The 19,148-nt window shown below is 43.7% G+C and overlaps 1 protein-coding gene across 1 annotated transcript in view; it reads left to right on the forward strand.

The window, feature by feature from the left end:
• LOC137273149 (breast cancer type 2 susceptibility protein-like) overlaps positions 1-19,148 on the forward strand; it is an 80,679-nt gene that overhangs the window by 52,879 nt on the left and 8,652 nt on the right. Inside the window, exons 12-25 of the mRNA XM_067805622.1 lie at positions 5,051-5,226; positions 5,850-5,978; positions 6,723-6,794; positions 7,867-7,981; positions 8,270-8,428; positions 9,794-9,973; positions 12,479-12,629; positions 13,255-13,364; positions 14,211-14,327; positions 14,534-14,615; positions 15,109-15,205; positions 15,476-15,584; positions 16,632-16,720; positions 17,439-17,517. Of these exons, the coding sequence (XP_067661723.1) occupies positions 5,051-5,226; positions 5,850-5,978; positions 6,723-6,794; positions 7,867-7,981; positions 8,270-8,428; positions 9,794-9,973; positions 12,479-12,629; positions 13,255-13,364; positions 14,211-14,327; positions 14,534-14,615; positions 15,109-15,205; positions 15,476-15,584; positions 16,632-16,720; positions 17,439-17,517 (1,665 nt within the window). The remainder of the gene's footprint in view (positions 1-5,050; positions 5,227-5,849; positions 5,979-6,722; positions 6,795-7,866; positions 7,982-8,269; positions 8,429-9,793; positions 9,974-12,478; positions 12,630-13,254; positions 13,365-14,210; positions 14,328-14,533; positions 14,616-15,108; positions 15,206-15,475; positions 15,585-16,631; positions 16,721-17,438; positions 17,518-19,148) is intronic.

Genomic DNA, 19,148 nt, shown 5'->3' on the forward strand with positions numbered 1-19,148 from the left:
GAAGTATCAAGTTTCAGATCACGGTGAAAATGTCGCTCGATAAGGAGGGCACCACAGGGGTCACTGAGTATGTTCAACCTTACTTCCGAGGCAAACAAGAGGTCGTCACACATACAGAGACCATTGACGCATCAATCGATAATAGTTTTCAGCAGATACGAGAATACCTAGAACGCTACACGCACATGGGGTCCGGGTGGGCTGTAGATAAAATCGATAACGTCTATCTAGATATAGCTAACTACGTGCCGTTCAGAGGTGGGTCATACCTAGCCTTGCCTCCCTACTATAAGAACAAACAAGCCATAGTAAACGTTAAGAATAGAGGAAACGATTGCCTGAGGTTAGCTATCAGGTCAGCCTTATTTCCAGCTGCCACTAATCCGAACAGGCCTTCTAATTATCCACAGGACGATGGGCTCAACTGGGATGGTATAGATGAACCCACCCCAATATCCCAGATCACTAAAGTAGAAAAACAGAATAATCTGGCTATAAATGTCTTTGGACACGAAGGTAACACAACAATAGTACACAGGGTCAGCCCGGTGAAGGATCGCCAAGTTATTAATTTATTCATGATCAAGCGAGGTGAAACGTATCACTACACGTGGATAAAAAATCTCAGCCGGTTGTTGCACGACCAGTCGAAACACGTTGGGGAAAAACACTTTTGTGTACGATGCCTACACGGTTTCAGTCGGGTCGATTTATTAGAATCCCACCGGGAGGATTGCCAAGGTGTGGGGCAGACGGCCATACGAGTCGACATGCCTAAGGAAGGTGAAAATATCCTAAAATTCGACAACCACAAGAACCAAATGTCTGTGCCTTATATCATATACGCCGACTTCGAAGCCTTGGTGGTAGGGGAATCATCCCCAACACCCCCTAGTGGTGAGAGTTTCACCCACAAGACACAAGAGCATATAGCCTGCGGTTTTGGATACATCGTCGTCCGTTGTGACGGGGAAACGAAAGCTCCTGTAGTGTATAGGGGTCCTGACGCGGCTGAAAGGTTTCTAAAGTGCTTGCAGGAGGAAGAAAAAATTATTAGGAATACATTGTATAGAATCGCTCCCATGCCTATGACCCGAGCCGACAGGCTAGCTCACGCTAGTAGCACTAACTGTCACGTGTGTGACTCACCGCTTAACGGTGATTCGGTGAGAGATCACTGTCACATAACTGGTAAGTATAGAGGCGCCGCTCACAACGCGTGCAACCTCAAGCTTAAAATCAACCCTAAGACAATAAACATCCCCGTTGTCTTTCACAACTTGAGAGGGTACGACTCACACTTGATCATGCAGGCCATCGCGAAAATCGATGGTAATATAACGTGCATCCCCAACAACATGGAGAGATACATCTCCTTCAGCTTAAACGGACTTAGGTTCATTGACTCGTTTCAGTTCCTCCTGTCGTCACTCGACAGTCTGGTCAAGGCCAACAATACCTTCCCTATCACCGATCGATACACAGACGCCGAGACTAGACCCCTGCTTATGAGGAAGGGTGTGTACCCATATGAGTACATGGATAGTTGGGTCAAGTTCACCGAGACCAGACTACCTCCTATCGACTGCTTTTATAGCAAGCTGAATGAGGCGTCCGTCTCACGAGACGATTACTCGCACGCGATTAACGTATGGAATAAACTGGGTTGTAAGAACCTGGGCGATTATCACGACCTGTACTTGAGGACAGATGTACTGCTGTTAGCCGACGTGTTCGAGACGTTTCGGCGGACATGTTTCAAGCAGTATAAACTCGACCCCGCATGGTATTACACCAGCCCAGGTCTGTCGTGGGACGCCTTGCTTAAAAAGACCGGAGTTAATTTAGAATTGCTCACAGATTACGACATGCACCTATTCATTGAGAAAGGCTTGCGAGGTGGGATTTCCATGGCATCCAAACGATACGCTAAAGCAAATAATCAATACGTGAAAGGTTACGATCCTAACAAACCAACCAATCACATTCTCTACCTCGACGCAAATAACCTGTACGGCTGGGCCATGAGTCAGTATCTACCTACAGGGGGATTCGAATGGGTACCCCACGTTGATGTTATTAGCATTGCACCAGATTCGAACAAAGGTTATATCCTCGAAGTTGACTTAGAGTATCCCAAGGAATTACACACATCGCACAACAGCTATCCCCTTGCACCCGAACGTATGAGGGTTAACCCAGACTGGATGTCTGAGTACCAACATAACTTGTCAGGTGGTCGTGTGACAGACGTTGAAAAACTCGTGCCTAACTTAATGAATAAGACCAAGTACATCGTTCACTATCGCAACCTACAGCTGTACCTGTCGTTGGGTATGAGGTTGGCCAAAATACACAGGGTGCTCATGTTTGACCAGAGCCCATGGATGGAGCCCTACATCAGAATGAACACAGACCTACGAAAAAAAGCCACCAGTGATTTCGAGAAAAATCTCTACAAGCTCATGAACAACTCGGTGTTTGGTAAGACTATGGAGAACCTGAGGAAACGCGTGACCGTGAAGCTGGTTAGATCTAGTGAGGAAGACAAGCTCAGGAAATTGATAGCCAGTCCGGCATTCAACCGTAGCAAGATATTCACAGACGACCTGGCTGCCCTACACATGAAGAAAAGCCACATAAAATTCAACCGACCTGTTTACGTGGGGATGAGCATCCTCGATTTATCCAAACACCTGATGTACGACTTTTACTACAACGAGCTCAAGAAACAGTACGGCGACAGGTGCGAAGTGCTGTACACTGACACGGATTCCCTGCTGATGGAGATTCGAACCGAGGACGTGTACGAGGACATGAAAAAACACATCGATTTATACGACACCAGCGACTACCCTAAGACCCATGCCATGCACAGTACGGTAAATAAAAAGGTCCTAGGTAAGATGAAGGACGAGTGTGCTGGCACGCCCATAGCCGAGTACATAGGTTTGAGACCTAAGATGTACTCCATACTGAAAGCCGACAATAGCGAGATCCGGAAGGCTAAGGGGGTTAAGAAGTATGTGGTGAAACAACACATCAAACACGCCAGATTCAAGGAAGCCCTGTTCAAGACCCGTACCTTTAGGCATAAAATGAACACACTTAGAAGTGATGGGCACAAGATATACGGACTGACTATAAACAAGACGTCCCTATCGCCTATGGACACGAAACGTTGGATAGCTATTGATGGGATAAACACATACGCGTATGGACATGAAAAAATTTGAGTCTATTTACTACAGCCCGCGTGGGTACTGGAAAGGAGCTAGCGCAGTAGATAAGCTAGCTAAACTAGCGCGAGTACCCCCGGAGGAAGCCAAAGCGTGGCTTGAAAAACAAGCCCTGTGGCAGATCTATTTGCCTGCACCACGCTACGTACCTAGAAGGAGGTTCGGTATTAACATACCTAATAGCATTCACCAGGCAGACCTACTGTTCCTACCCCACGATAAGAGGTACAAGTATGCCTTAACCGTAGTGGACGTAGCCAGTCGTTACAAGGAAGCCGAACCCTTGACCACGAAAGATTCGGCCCAGGTAGCCAGAGGATTTGAACGTATATACAAACGCAGCCCGCTGACGTGGCCAACAGAGCTGCAAGTTGACCCCGGACGGGAGTTCATGGGCGCCGTGTCACAACTGCTAGCCAAACACGATACAAAGGTCAGGCGTGGCACGGCCGGAGCCCATCGCAGCCAAGCCATAGTTGAGAGATTTAATAGGACTTTGGCTGAGCGCTTGTTCGGCTATCAGTATGCTAGGGAGATGACCACCCCTGGAAAACGATCGACTGAATGGGTCACGAGGTTACCCAAGGTGGTGTCGGCAATCAACCATGAAGTCACCCGTCTCACCGGTAAGAAACCGGCAGACGCTATCAAACTAAAATCAATAGTTGCAGAGTCGGCCGCTCCATTGCGTGGGAAGGAGAAACAGATACCGGATAGGACCCTAGTGAGGTATCTATACCAGCCGGGGGAACACGAGGGCGATAGCCGTAAGCGAGCCACCGATCCTATATGGTCAGTCAAAACTTACAACATAGATAAAGTGGATATGAAAGCCGACGAACCTAACTTATACTACTTGAGGGATGGGCCGGGTAGGGGATTTGTAAGAGAAGAATTATTGATCGTACCGTACGGCACAGTGTTACCGCCTGCCAAGTCACGGTAAACGTGATGGCGTAGCTTTGTAGTAGGGGCAATAATAGCAAGAGCTAATGGTCCCACCAAAACCTCATTTAGTAAATGAGGCTTTTTAGAGGGGTTTTTGAAAAGTGTTTTCGGACTATCATTCCCTATACTACTTGTTCTTTCACAAATCATAACTTTACATTTTAGTTGTTTCTTAGTTTTTCCAATAAGGACTTACCATGTTTCAAACTGATGAAGTTTTGACAGAGCATGGTTCACAATATAATGTCTGACACTTTTCTTATCTCCAGCAACACGTTTTGGTATTAAAATGTCCGTCTATGTATTCATGCACATTTGTCTTTTCCAGAGCAGGACTTGAAAAACCATTCAATGTTTCTTAACCAAACTTGGCACATTGATAGATCTGGTGGTGCCTTTTAGTAGTTTTCGATTTCTGAATTAAATGGGGTTTTTTTTGTGTTTCCATGACAACAAGTTTGACTTCAACTTCAAAGCGAGGTAGTGTTATTTTCCAAAGCAGGACTGAAATACCATTCACTTTTTCTTCACCCATCTTGGCACGTAGATGGGTCTGCTGTAGAACTGGAGCCTTTTGATAGTTTTGGAATTCTGAGTAAAAGAATTTTTGTGTTTCCATGGCAACAAATTTGGCTTCGACTGAATTTGGTGTTAGTGCTCTTTTCCAGGGCAGAACTTAAAAACCTTCCAAGACTCTCCTGCCACTTTGCTATGTAATTATACTCACCCAAACATTTTACATAATCATAACTAGCAAACATGTTCATGACGAGTATTTTGCCATTGCATGTGATATTGATGACTTTGTCTTCTTGTCTTGACAATACCTGTACTAAGTGTCTAAAATGTAAATCTGTTTCCAGCTGTGTTCGATTGGAGTGAGACAGGAGATTTTAGACATCAGCAGCATCAGTTCTGAGGACTTCCGCTTTAACTTGCTCCTCTACTACCCCAACATGAAGGGGAGTGTCCTGGTGGGAGACGGAGCACACTTGATTCCTGACAACTCAGGTTTTGCAGGCAAGGAGGAATTCTACAGGTCAGTTTTCTCATAGTAATTATCAAGAGCGGTATACCTTCCCTCAGTGTGTCATCTATTGGGTAAATTCTTTGATGATATACACCTGGAACCATTCACCACCAGAACTTTGTTTTGCACATCCCAACCACCTGAATTTCCTACTGACCAAAGAGTAATATGAGGGCAATTTGACCGTTATTTTTCCATTTAAAAAGATCTGAAGGTTTGTTGGCAGATTGATGTAGGGAATAATAATCATTATATACTGGACCATTGATACTTTATACAAATGTGGTCTCATTGACTCTTCCCCCAGCAGAAAATGGGTACCCTGTAGGATACGTCATATGACTATTACCGTCTAGCGCCTTAGGGCAGCTAGGCTTATCCAGGGTAGTAATGTCCATCAATATATCTCAAGAGAGCTGACATTATGGGACTGACATAGGTCTACACTGGTGCAACCAGCTACATATGCACATACATACATATACCCATGCATGTTGCAGTGTAAATGAACCTGTCTTCATCATGACAGTAGACTTCATTTCTCCTTCCCACCTCACCCCAGATGGCATCTTGAAATTATTGTCATATTCATGAAAGACAGTAGCATTGTACAGGTTTGATTTAAATTTCAGATCATTTATCAGCCTGAAGAGTGTTGACCCGGCTTTGGTGTCGGATATCTGGGTGTATAATCACTACCGGTGGATTGTGTGGAAACTGGCTGCTTACGAGACGTCATATCCAGCTCAGTTTTCTGGAAGGTGAGTTGGTCTGAGTCTGTGTTGTAGGTGGCTGCTTTTGAGACGTTAAGATGCATGCAACATATTTGTCTCAGGTTTTCTGGAATGCAAGTTAACACAGCTCCAATTTCAAGTATGTTCAGCTGCTACTCGCAGATTTTGAGATGTCATAATGGGAACATAATCATGGAAGGCGAATAATAGAAACATTCCATTAAAAAGTAACTTGTGAAAATAAAAATTACTAGCAAACATGTTGGACCCATTTGGTTTGTGAAAGGGAGAGCTGATGTAGGCTAGTGCATATGCAGTGCATGAAGATGAAATTGATTCTGCATGCCTTGCTTATAAGACCTTCACGCTTAACCCATCACACTACGCTTGATTGTGGACAACCAGGGACCTCATTGCTCACAATTGTAAGCGCCAGTGGGGGGACGCACATACATGCTAGTACAGGTTAACTGTCAGGTCGTGCTCAACTTATCCTTGTTTGCCAGTAGACAGAATATGGTTCAAGGTTCTATTTGCTTCAGTTCTTGTTGAATCACAGATGACAATAATAATAGTGATGAGCCTGTCTACAAGTTCATTATGTTGAGGCTGCTGCAGTTGTCCTGACTACAGTACAAAACAACATACACTCACACACTAAAGCCTGTTTCTGATGAAATTCCAAGGTATCCAAATGCCTCTTTTCTGTTTTGATGTCACACACAATTCTACCTTGCTGTGCCACCCTGTAAAGTTTTCTCTGATCCTCAGGTGCCTCACCCCCAACAATGTGATGCTGCAGCTGAAATACCGGTATGACCGTGAGATAGATCGCTGTCACAGGTGAGGATTGAGTGTAAGACTCAGCAGATCGTTGTCACAGGTAAGGATAGATTATGTGGCTCACCAGATCATTGTCACAGGTGAGGATAGAGTATATGACTCAGTAGATCGTTGTCACAGGTGAGGATAGAGTATAAGACTCAGCAGATTGTTGTCACAGGTGAGGAGTGAGTGAGTGAGTTTAGTTTTACGCCACACTCAGCAATATTACAGCTATATGGCGGCGGTCTGTAAATAATCGAGTCTGGACCAGACAATCCAGTGATCAACAACATGAGCATCGATCTGCGCAATTGGGAACCGATGACATGTGTCAACCAAGTCAGTGAGCCTGACCACCCGATCCCGTTAGTCGCCTCTTACGACAAGCTGAGTCGCCTTTTATGGCAAGCATGGGTTGCTGAAGGCCTATTCTACCCCGGGACCTTCACGGGTCGTCACAGGTGAGGATAGAGTGTATGACTCATCAGATCCTTGGGTTGAGGGGTGTGGGTATTCTGGATCTAAGGGAGGGTAGGTCCTTGGTTTGAATCTGTGTGATGTATGTGAGGGAGAGTCGGTACTTGGTTTGAGAGGTATGGGTGGGATGGATGAGATGTAGGGCAACTTCTTGGTTCGAGGTAAATGGGTAAGGTAGATGTGAGGGACAGCAGATTCTTCGTTCGAAGTGAGTGGATGTGAGTGAGGGTGACTTCTTGATTGAGGTTAGTGGTGAGGTGAATGTGAATAGTTGCATTAGTTGTGGGATGGGGTGGATTTGAGGAAGAGTTGATTCTTTGACTTGGCATGTGTGGAGAGTGAGTGGGTGGATTGGTTGGTGGGAAAGAGATGTAGTCTGGCTCAATATGTAGGGGCAGGATGTAGGAAGGAGGATGGGTAACACCTAATTTTTGTTTTCAGTAAATGGAGCTGTGACATCTGTCTTTTTTCTCATAACCAAGAGATTTCATGCACATGACAGGACTGTACTGTAGATCTCTCATTCTCCTATCTCTATAATTATTTACATTTCTGATGCACCAGAACCAGTGCCTACTTGTTGATATGCCTACTGTCTGACTTTCCTACGCAGGTCAGCCCTGAAAAAAATAGTTGAGCGAGACGATGCTGCCTGCAAGAGACTGGTGTTGTGTGTGTCAGAGATCAAGAAGCACCAGTCAGGACCAGACACTGAGGGGGCAGGACAGGTGAGGGAACAGGGATGTAAGGGTTGTGTGTTACAGATCAGAGACTCTCAGTGAGTAGTAAACAGTGAGGAGATGGGACCGGTGAGAGAACAGGTGTGTAGGGGTTGTGTGTCACAGATCAGAGACTCCCATTGAGTAGCAGACAGCAAGGGGGAGGGACAGATGTGTGTGGTATGTGTTGGTCTATATGTCAGAATTATTAACTTGCGTGGTCAACCATGTCATGGAACTGCTAAATGCATTTCTGCTAGGGTTTTCTATTGTTTTTCAATATACACATGTTTTCAGTATGTGGTAGAGCTGACTGATGGATGGTACTGTATAAAGGCTCAGCTGGACGTGGGACTGGCACAACTGGTGGCCACCAAGAAGATCTCCATTGGTCAGAAGATCTGCGTGAGTGGAGCGGAGCTGACAGGGTCACAGGAGGCGTGTCCCCCACTGGAGGTGAGTCAGGGCTGTAGTGCCTGATTGTGCAGCTGCATCCTCGATATCTCCAGGGTATACGTTCCGATAGGTCTCCACTATACCCTGGACGCATCTACGGCTCTGCCCGATAAATTTATTACCTCCCTTGACTGTCTTTTGATCCAGTCAGGTGTCTACGCTGGGAAGTTGAGCGAACCAATCACAACTCGCTTTCGTATTTTGAATTATTTAACCGATTATACTTGGCAACAGAAACCATGCAGAGGTTCTCTAGAAGAGGTAGAAGGCGTTCTTACATATGTTGTTTTAAAGTTTTGGACCTGTCAATTTCTTTGTATGATTTCTCTAAAATGTGGGACACACTGTGAGCAAACCTTTGCAGTTGCGACCGCTGCCTTTGTTGACACTGGCAAGCTCGGTTATAACGGCGGCCTAGCTGATTGGCTACTGTGAGAAGGCAGAGCCAGCAAAGGGAGGTAATAAATTTATCGAGCAGAGCCGTAGATGCGTCCAGGGTATAGTGGAGACTTATCGGAACGTATACCCTGGAGATATCGAGGATGGTGCAGCTGTTGCCAGGGAAGCAACTAGGGCACCAGACTCAGTGGGGTCTTCCCACTTACCCAGCTCCTGTTGTTTTAGAAACCACTGAGTGTGATCGTCCCCTTTCAATCCCTTATATTGTTCCCCGTGAAATAGTATCAAGGACCAAATGGGATAAAATACTATGACTTTTGACTCCATGTTTGTGTGTATTTATTTACTATATATACAAGTTATCTAGATAAACAGGTTATCCATTTAAACAACTTAGTACAACATCAACATCAAATCACATGCTACATCAGATTTCGTAGCACACCTTTCGCACTTAATCACTAATTAAATGTGATACTGAGTCAGTGTATGACATTACAGTTTTTAGTTCTCTGTTATGCAGACAGACAAAAGTTTATTTCAGTTTCTCTACTTTTACATCTTATCATGGAAAGAATATACACGCATAAAACATCACTACTCCTCTAAGGAGTTATGGGAGACTATAAAATGATTTAAAATACATTTTAAAATACAATACACTTTCTACATTTATAGCATATGACGACGCCTCAATAGAATTCCTTGACAGGTTATGGCTGCAACAAAACAAATATCACAGACATGCAGAATGGTGGCCATTTTATCTATATTTGGCTCATTAATCAAAACAGGAAATTATCTAATATCTCTAGTATTTCTCTGTACCTTTCACATATAAATCCTGACAGTGGGAATGGTATCCCTTGCAATTGGGTAACGTAGCCATAATGTAGTGTAGAACTATTCTCATTATTTATCTTTCACCAAACAACAATTCAAAACATGACAGATGTTGCGTTGCAGATCCCGGAGTCTCTTTATCTGAAGATGTGCATGAACTCCACAAGGCCTGCCCCAGGAGACAGCAAGCTTGGCTATCAGCGTGACCCCCGACCTCTCTGTGTTCCAATCAGGACCCTGCATGCAGATGGGGGCATGGCTGGTTGTGTGGACATCGTGGTAACGAGGATATATCCTGTCATGGTTGGTGTATTTGATCAAATGTACATATGGGCTGTATTATTCATTACATCATTCACATTGAGCATTATACAATTTTTCCTTATCTTGACATTGCTTCATTGCTTATCTCCTCCTCCCTGGCGAAGGTAGTGGAATACCAGAAATCCCTTAAAGTTCCCTTCTAAAAGAAGCGGACCTAAAATACACTCACCCATGTGTAGCCTCCCTTTTCCCACCAAATCGGTCACATGATTAACCATGCTTGTCACTTGCTCCTCATCGCCCGACGAAGACAGCTGGAGGCACCTGGTGTTCCGTATACAGCGATGAGTCTTTCAATTATTTCGGTCCTTTAAAGTTTAACTAAATTTAAGTTGTATGCGGTATTTAGCTTATGTATATGCATCACAATTTGTTAATTCTTTTTCATAGAGATCCTCCTTGGGGTACATATAAGCATTTAAATGTTCTTTAAATTCTTGCGACAGTTGTAACCATACATTTGAAATAAAAATATGTACAAAACAAAAAACATCATTTTTGTCTTGTGAGACCACCAATACAGGGCCCCTGGCCCCGTGACAGCGAAGAGCAGGTAATCCTTCGGCTATAGTCTCAAGCCAAACACTTCCGTTCTGTAACCAATACAGACAGAATGTGGGGAGGCGGGTGGCCGTACCCCAAGGAGGACTCTATTCAAAGAATCTGCAAGAAGGATTCACGGCTATCCTCGGATAGCGGATTATCTATGTCATCTACGACATTCCAGAGGTCTGAAAGGCTCTACATTATCTACGTACTTGGCCACCCTCAGCTCAGTCATCACCACGAAAACAGGGATCAAGTTGACTGAAGTACCAGAGCCGCTCGATTGGACCTCATTTGAACTGCTGACTCAGAAGACACTGGTTTTACTTGCCTTGGCTACAGCTGAATTTAAGAAATTCTTGCTCTGGACTTCAATCACATGAGATTTGATGCAAGTCATAAAGTGACGGTTCATCTAGGTCTACTGGGATTTTATTGCAATGAATCAACTGCCAGGTCACCCGGAAAGACAATTCCACATATCGGCTTTATCTTCGATCCAAGGACCTCATGATACTCAAGATCTATCATTATGTCCAATCAGAGCACTGAAGATATATCTCGCACATACCAAGTCTAGAAGACAACGTTTCAAGCGCCTGTTTATCCCTATATCTGCTGAGACACCTACGGAAGTATCCCACAACACTATCTCAGTGTGGATCAGAACTGTTATACTGAGAGCCTAAAAGCAGCAGGATTAGAACCTCCGCAAGCCTCCAACCCACATGAAGTCAGAGCCTTGGCCTCTACACTAGCTCTACACGGAAATTGTTCGCTATCAACAATAATGGAGGGCTGCTTTTGGAAGTCAAACATGGTGTTTGTCAACCATTATCTACGAGGATGTCAATGGCATTCATCAGTTTGGGCTTCTTGTCGTTGCTCAGCAACTAACAGTTCCCTAAAGGCGCTGAGTTCACTCACCCGTTTTATCACGTGACTTGTGGAAACCAGATGCTCTGCAGAGTAAAATGGTTGAAAGTCCACGCCCACATCTTAGCAGGACAGTAGTTACTTTAGATATCATCACGTTCCAGTCAAAGAAGCCTTCTTCAGAAGACAAGTTCGACTGGATCTGATCCCCCAGAATTTACAGATGAATATTGTAAGAACAGGACCAAATTATCGCTGTTACAAGTTCCCTTTAGGGGGTGAAATATTGGACGTAATTTTGACAGCCAGCAGAATCCAGCGTGGCCTGACCCACCGCTGTTTCCCTCGGATTCTGTAAACAATTAAGCATGAGTCAGGATAAGGAAAAATATGTAATTTTCTGAATAAATTTGATATTTTATACTTATCCTGACTCAAGACGAAAGCCCTCCCAGCCACCCCTCACAGCCACACTGAATTCCAAAATTCTCGTGTCAGGAGATTTTATTAGGAGCGAGTGACAAACATGGCTGGTCATGTAACCGATTTGGTGGGAAAAGGGAGGCTACTGGTGGGTGAGTTTATTTTACATCCATTTCTTTCAGAAGGGAACTTCAAGGGATTTCAGGTATTCCACTACCTTCGCCAGGGAGGAGGAGATATACAACTAACCATGAGTACATTTTTGGACTTTGATATATTTTTACTTTCTTAGTTTGATTCTACTCATATTTGGTTTATGTATGTGAACAAATTTAACAGAAACAGGATCCTATATGTGAAAGTAGTGTGAAACTCACTCAATGATTCACATACAGGTAAACAAGAGTTATAACAAAATTATAGAGTCTGTTAATTTTAGTTTGTTTTTAAGTTTATTACAAGCATTTAGAGAAAGGTATGATGCTAGAGCCTCGTTTCTTAAATCTGTCATTTCTTAATAAATGATTTTAATATACAAAGTTGATTGTATTTGTTGGTTAGAATATTAGCAAGATGTGTGAAAGTGTATGAAGCCGTGATATTGTCATTATTGACTCCCATGTTGGATGTGTTGCCCAGTACATGGAGAAGCTGGTGGAGGGAGGGACCATATTCCGGACAGAGGACGCAGAGGAGCGGATGCAGCGACAGTTTGATCGTCACAAGCAGGACAAGATGGAGAAGCTGTACATAGAGATACAGGCTGGTCTGGAGAAGGACCTGGGCAGAGGTGAGCTTCACTGATCTACCTACTGGTCAAGGAGAATGGAGAGGTTCATATATAATTGATTTAGCATATAATACTTCCTTGTTGCAGAGAGGTGAGACTAACTGATCGCTATGATTCTGCAACGCTAGCGTACCATATAGCATTCATTCCTTCCGTACCGTAACTTTGTCTGGAGCATATCTCATAAAGTTTACATGCTAGGTCTACTCTATCATTACCCATTGGTGTGCCTTTTGCTATTTCAATTTTTTTCAGAATCTGTTTTGTTGTTGTTTCCATGGAAACATGACTTGGTGCAAAATGTGTTTGATGATTACCGTGCCACATCACTGAAACTATGCATGGTAGATTCACCAAACTTAATACACAAATTAATTATGACCCATAGATATGGAATGTGCTACAAAAGTTGATTGTTCAAAGTTTGATGTTAACTTTTCACTTTTCATGGTCTTTCTTCATACCCATTCACCCATTCAGTATAGAATCAGGAGTGAGTATCTTCCTGCTCATAATCGACAGAGTAAACATGGGACAGATGAGTTTCATCACTAATCAGTTGATTAGTTTGTATTACAATGTCATGTTCATCATGTTGGTCACAGTTAAACAATTTCCTGCTTAGGTCGACGTAAATCCCGGAAGCGCTGGTCACAGCGGGAGGTTCAAGATCTCCAGACTGGCCAGGAGATATACGATGCTGTAGAGGGGTCACTACAACCAGAAGAGGTCCACGTGAGTTGTCTCCCCTTTGATCTGCATACCATGTACATGTACAGCTGTGTTCACGGAATCAGTGGCTGTAATGGATGCACTGTCAGTACAACATCCATCCCTTATGTTAACAAACCAACACACACACCCATCATCCAATCAATCTCCCTGCCTTTTACTCATGGCCCCAGTCATGTCTGCCAATCTCCCAAGTCCATTTGTCCATCAATCTCCCTGCCCCAAGTCAATCAGCCCATCAATCTCCCCACCTCAAGTCAATCAGTCTCTCAATCTCCCTGTCCCAAGTCAATCAGCCCATCAATCTCCCAACCTCAATTCAATCAGCCTGTCAATCTACCTGCCCCAAGTCAGTCAGCCCGTCAATCTCCCCACCTCAAATCAATCAGCCCATCAATATCCCTGCCCCAAGTCAATCAGCCCATCAATCTCCCCACCTCAAGTCAATCAGTCTCTCAATCTCCCTGTCCCAAGTCAATCAGCCCATCAATCTCCCCACCTCAAGTCAATCAGACTGCCGATCTCCCTTCCCCAAGTCAGTCAGTCCATCAATCTCCCCACCTCAAGTCAATCAGCCCGTCAGTATCCCTGCCCCAAGTCAGTCAGCCCGTCAATCTCCCTATCTCAAGTCAGTCAGCCTGTCAATCTCCCTGCCCCAAGTCAGTCAGCCCATCAATCTCCCCACCTCAAGTCAGTCAGCCCATCAAAATCCCTGCACCAAGTCCATCAGCTCATCAACCTCCCTCCCCGTCTTTCATGAGCCCAGTCTCTCAGTCTGTCAATCTCCCTGTCTCAAGTTTTCTGCACAATGACATAACGCAGAGTTCAAGAGACTCTATGCCTCTACAGAGTTGGCTGAGTGAGCACCAGGCCCAGATGATGGACAGCCACCGTCGCCAACTGCAGGACCTGCAACACCAGCAGCTTCAGGACAAGCTCCACACAGCCTGGGAGGAAGCACAACAGGTAGGCAGTGTCTGGAGCTTATTAGCCTCATGGCCAAGTCACTGACACTGGCAGTGGGGTAGCCTAATGTTTAAAGTGTCTGCTCATAATGCTGAAGACACTGGTTCCATTCTCCAAAGTGTGAAATTCATATTTGGTGTCACTTGTGGTCATATTGCTGGAATATTGCTGAAAGTGGTGAAAAAACATAGTGACTCTGATTTCAGGGTCACACCTCAAGGAATGTGACTCCAGTGTTGAAGCTGAGGGTGTCTGGCTGTGCTAAAAGAGATATTGATGCCAAGATATGTAAGTCATCATCAGTAGCACTCTCTCTCTCTAAAAAACCTAAACAATGACAAAACTTGTTTCCCTGACAGAGAGGGTCAGTAGCATATCCAAGTGTATAAAGCGTTTGCTCATCATGTTATAGACCAGGGTTCCATTCCCCTCGTGGGTACACTTTAACGCCTATTTCTGGTGCCCCCGGCGTCATATTGCTAGAGTATTGCTAAATACAGTGTAAACACGAATCCCACCCACTCACTCACCACTCACTCTCTCACTCACTCACTCACCCACCCACCCACTCACTCACTCACATAACTACATTATACTTAATATGGCTGCACATATTTCCTTTACATAATGCAGATTAAGCCTTCAGCATAGTGACAGAATGGAATGAGAAATGACATCTGGCAATAAGGAACTATGCAAGTATGGTTACATCCTAGTGGAATCAATGATATTCTCATTCCCTATACTGATTGTGTCCTCTCAACTAGTAATACTGTTGCAGCTTCAATTGTGACAGTGTGGCGACCCAGTTCAGAGTGGCTCCACCTGGTGGAGGGGAAGAGATACAAAATTTACGGTCTCATCGCTTCCTCTGCCAAGTAAGTTCAGATGTCAACTAATGCCACACTCAGCCATATTTAAGCTGTATGCCCGCAGCCTGTGAATAATCCAGTCTGGACCAGGCAGTACAGTGAGTATTTTTAGAATCACAATCCAAGCCTGAATATACAATGTTGCATAATTTTCATTAGATGCTAGTGTGAGTATTTGGTCAAGCATATTGTACTAGAGCATAGATAATTCTGAAATGACTGATAATAAAATTATTCAGTAAAAACAAAGATGATTGAGAATGAGTTTGTGTGTAGGACCCGTCTTGACAGTCACAGTGTACACCTGACGGCTAACAGACAGACCAAGCTACAGCCACGCCCTGTTGATGAGAACTACCTTGACCTTGTGTATGATCAAAGGGAGGTAAGTCAGTAACATGTTTTCAAAGGGAATAGAAACAAGATGTATGAGGATTAGAATGTTATTACATGACCTGATTAAAGAGTGACCTAGTTATTCTTGTTATTCAGTAACCCTGGCTTGTTGCAATAGTGCAGCCAAAGGAATATTAATGTTATACCAATGGTTCCATAATCTGGACAGTAAGGAACTGTCAGGGTTAGTCATGCATCACTGTATTTATCTGTATCTGTTTCACTCACTTTGTAGACTTATATTTTATTGACAACAGAGCCTGTCAAAAGAAAACTCCTTCTTTAAGTAAGGAGTGATTTGGGTATTAACACCACTTTGAAAAGTATTCCAATGATGTTTAGTGTCAGATAGGAGAGTGATGCATGTCTCAAGCATCTGCAACTTTAACGAAACTTTAATGAGCTGTAATGAAACCCATGAGCTGAAATGAAACCCATGAGCTGTAATGAAACTTTAATGAGCTGTAATGAAACCCATGAGCTGTAATGAAACCCATGAGCTGTAATGAAACCCATGAGCTGTAATGAAGCCCATGAGCAAGGGTTTGCTGATGTTGAAGCTAGAGCCATAATCAGGCAAACAGGGATATACATGCATGATCCTAGGTTTCTGCCAAGGGCTTCAACTATGGTTGTTTTGGTTGGTTTGTTGTTTAACATCGCACTCAGCAATATTCAAACTAGATGATGGCTTTCTGTAAATACTGGAATCAGTCTGGATCAAATTAGTACATGTAGCATACAAATTGTTAGAACAATAACATCTGACATGATATCAACACAAACAAGAGGATGACACTGTGATGTTGACTCAGATCTGTGCTTTGGTCAAGATTTGATTGGTCAAGAGCCCATCACTTGTGGTAGGAACTAGAACAAGTGTTCTTACAATCTGCTGCAACTAGTTGTATGTGATTTGAGTGAATGGTGTTGCAACTGTGTTTCATTCTACAAGTCGAATCATGAGAATCCATTTAATGCTCTTAGGACAAGACATGCTTAGCTCTGCTATCAGCTGAAATAATTGATGTTTCAGGTGTGGAGTGTGAAAGACCTACGTTCACGATCTCCACCATTTAAGGAGTTTGACTTTGTAGGAATGGTCATCACCTCAAAGAGCAACAGGTGAAAATTGAAAATTACACCATAGTCCAAGACTCAATATTTGCATTTTAACATAGTGTATATTTTATGTGTTGAACACCTCACTCAGCAGTGTTCCAGCTATACGATGGTTGCCTGGAAATAATCTAGTCTGGACCAGGCAATCCAGTGACTGGTGTTGGGAGTACTGATGACCACAGGCGCCCACTGCGGGTCCAAAAATCAATAAACTAAGTCCCTGTTAAGCTTTTGATACTCGTGAGACTTTTAAAATACGATATATTCGATGATGAGTGCATACTTGTCCCCTTTTCCATCATGTCGCAGTGATTTCATGATGCACCTTTACAGGTTATATAGTCAGGGGGTTGGATAGTAAATCGGGACTTAGTTTATTGATTTTCGGACCCGCGGTGGGCACCTGTGCTGATGACCATCAACCATGTGAGAGAGCCCAACCACCTGATCATGTCAGTCATATCTTAATAACAGGATTGGTTGCTGAAGACCTAGTTCTAGCCTGGATCTTCATGTCAAGAATGTTTAGAAGTTATATCAGTGCCCAAATCTTTTTCATTTGGCTTTTAAACAAAAGTTCTGGATATTATATTCTTACAATATGACTGAATTTGTCTCAAGCAAAGGTTAGTTTATCGCAAACAGTGAATTAGTTGTGGTTTGTCGGAGCTGTCATTTCCAATAGAAACTCATCATCTTACTAGAAACGTTACTGTTTCAGCCAACGGAGCTGTGATACAGTCTACATCTCAGATATTGATGGCGAGATCCTGAGTATAAGCTTCTGGAGGGGACTACAGGTTAGGTGATAGTGAGGCCTCAGGATAGATGAGTGGGCAATATGTTCCATCTCTTCTAGGACAGCCTGTATTAACAAGCCAGGACAGGTTGTTATCTATAAACAGTATTTGTGTTAAGTGTAGACCAGACAAACATGTGATTGAAAGCATGAGCAATATCTTCATGTTGCTTTGACTGAATGTCAGTCAGATCATGAAAATCTCATCAACATAAACCCTTTTGTTTATACACCATCCTGTCTGCATGAAAACTGTAAGCTCCATTTCTGTGTCAGAAAATCTGATCAGTGGAGAATATATTGTTCTGGATGTTTGGTGGATCCTGTGACGCTCAAGTTCATGCACATTCATTCATAGACACTAGATTATGCACCAAGTCAAACCTAGACTAATCTACTCTACACAAAAAAACGGAAAGATAACTTACTGTTACAGTTCATAAGTAGCCTTTGAAGTACATCAGTGGGCAGATGTTACCTTCCATTCTGTGCTGATACAGACTCTACCAGGTCAAGCACTTTATACAGGAAGTGGGCAGATGTTACCTTCCATTCTGTGCTGATACAGACTCTACCAGGTCAAGCACTTTATACAGGAAGTGGGCAGATGTTACCTTCCATTCTGTGCTGATACAGACTCTACCAGGTCAAGCACTTTATACAGGAAGTGGGCAGATGTTACCTTCCATTCTGTGCTGATACAGACTCTACCAGGTCAAGCACTTTATACAGGAAGTGGGCAGATGTTACCTTCCATTCTGTGCTGATACAGACTCTACCAGGTCAAGCACTTTATACAGGAAGTGGGCAGATGTTACCTTCCATTCTGTGCTGATACAGACTCTACCAGTTCAAGCACTTTATACAGGAAGTGGGCAGATGTTACCTTCCATTCTGTGCTGATACAGACTCTACCAGGTCAAGCACTTTATACAGGAAGTGGGCAGATGTTACCTTCCATTCTGTGCTGATACAGACTCTACCTGTTCAAGCACTTTATACAGGAAGTGGGCAGATGTTACCTTCCATTCTGTGCTGATACAGACTCTACCTGTTCAAGCACTTTATACAGGAAGTGGGCAGATGTTACCTTCCATTCTGTGCTGATACAGACTCTACCAGGTCAAGCACTTTATACAGGAAGTGGGCAGATGTTACCTTCCATTCTGTGCTGATACAGACTCTACCAGTTCAAGCACTTTATACAGGAAGTGGGCAGATGTTACCTTCCATTCTGTGCTGATACAGACTCTACCAGGTCAAGCACTTTATACAGGAAGTGGGCAGATGTTACCTTCCATTCTGTGCTGATACAGACTCTACCAGGTCAAGCACTTTATACAGGAAGTGGGCAGATGTTACCTTCCAGTCTGTGCTGATACAGACTCTACCAGGTCAAGCACTTTATACAGGAAGTGGGCAGATGTTACCTTCCATTCTGTGCTGATACAGACTCTACCAGGTCAAGCACTTTATACAGGAAGTGGGCAGATGTTACCTTCCATTCTGTGCTGATACAGACTCTACCAGGTCAAGCACTTTATACAGGAAGTGGGCAGATGTTACCTTCCATTCTGTGCTGATACAGACTCTACCAGGTCAAGCACTTTATACAGGAAGTGGGCAGATGTT

This window comes from Haliotis asinina, chromosome 2 (genome assembly GCF_037392515.1).
Source record: "Haliotis asinina isolate JCU_RB_2024 chromosome 2, JCU_Hal_asi_v2, whole genome shotgun sequence".
In the NCBI taxonomy this organism is placed as follows: domain Eukaryota; kingdom Metazoa; phylum Mollusca; class Gastropoda; order Lepetellida; family Haliotidae; genus Haliotis; species Haliotis asinina.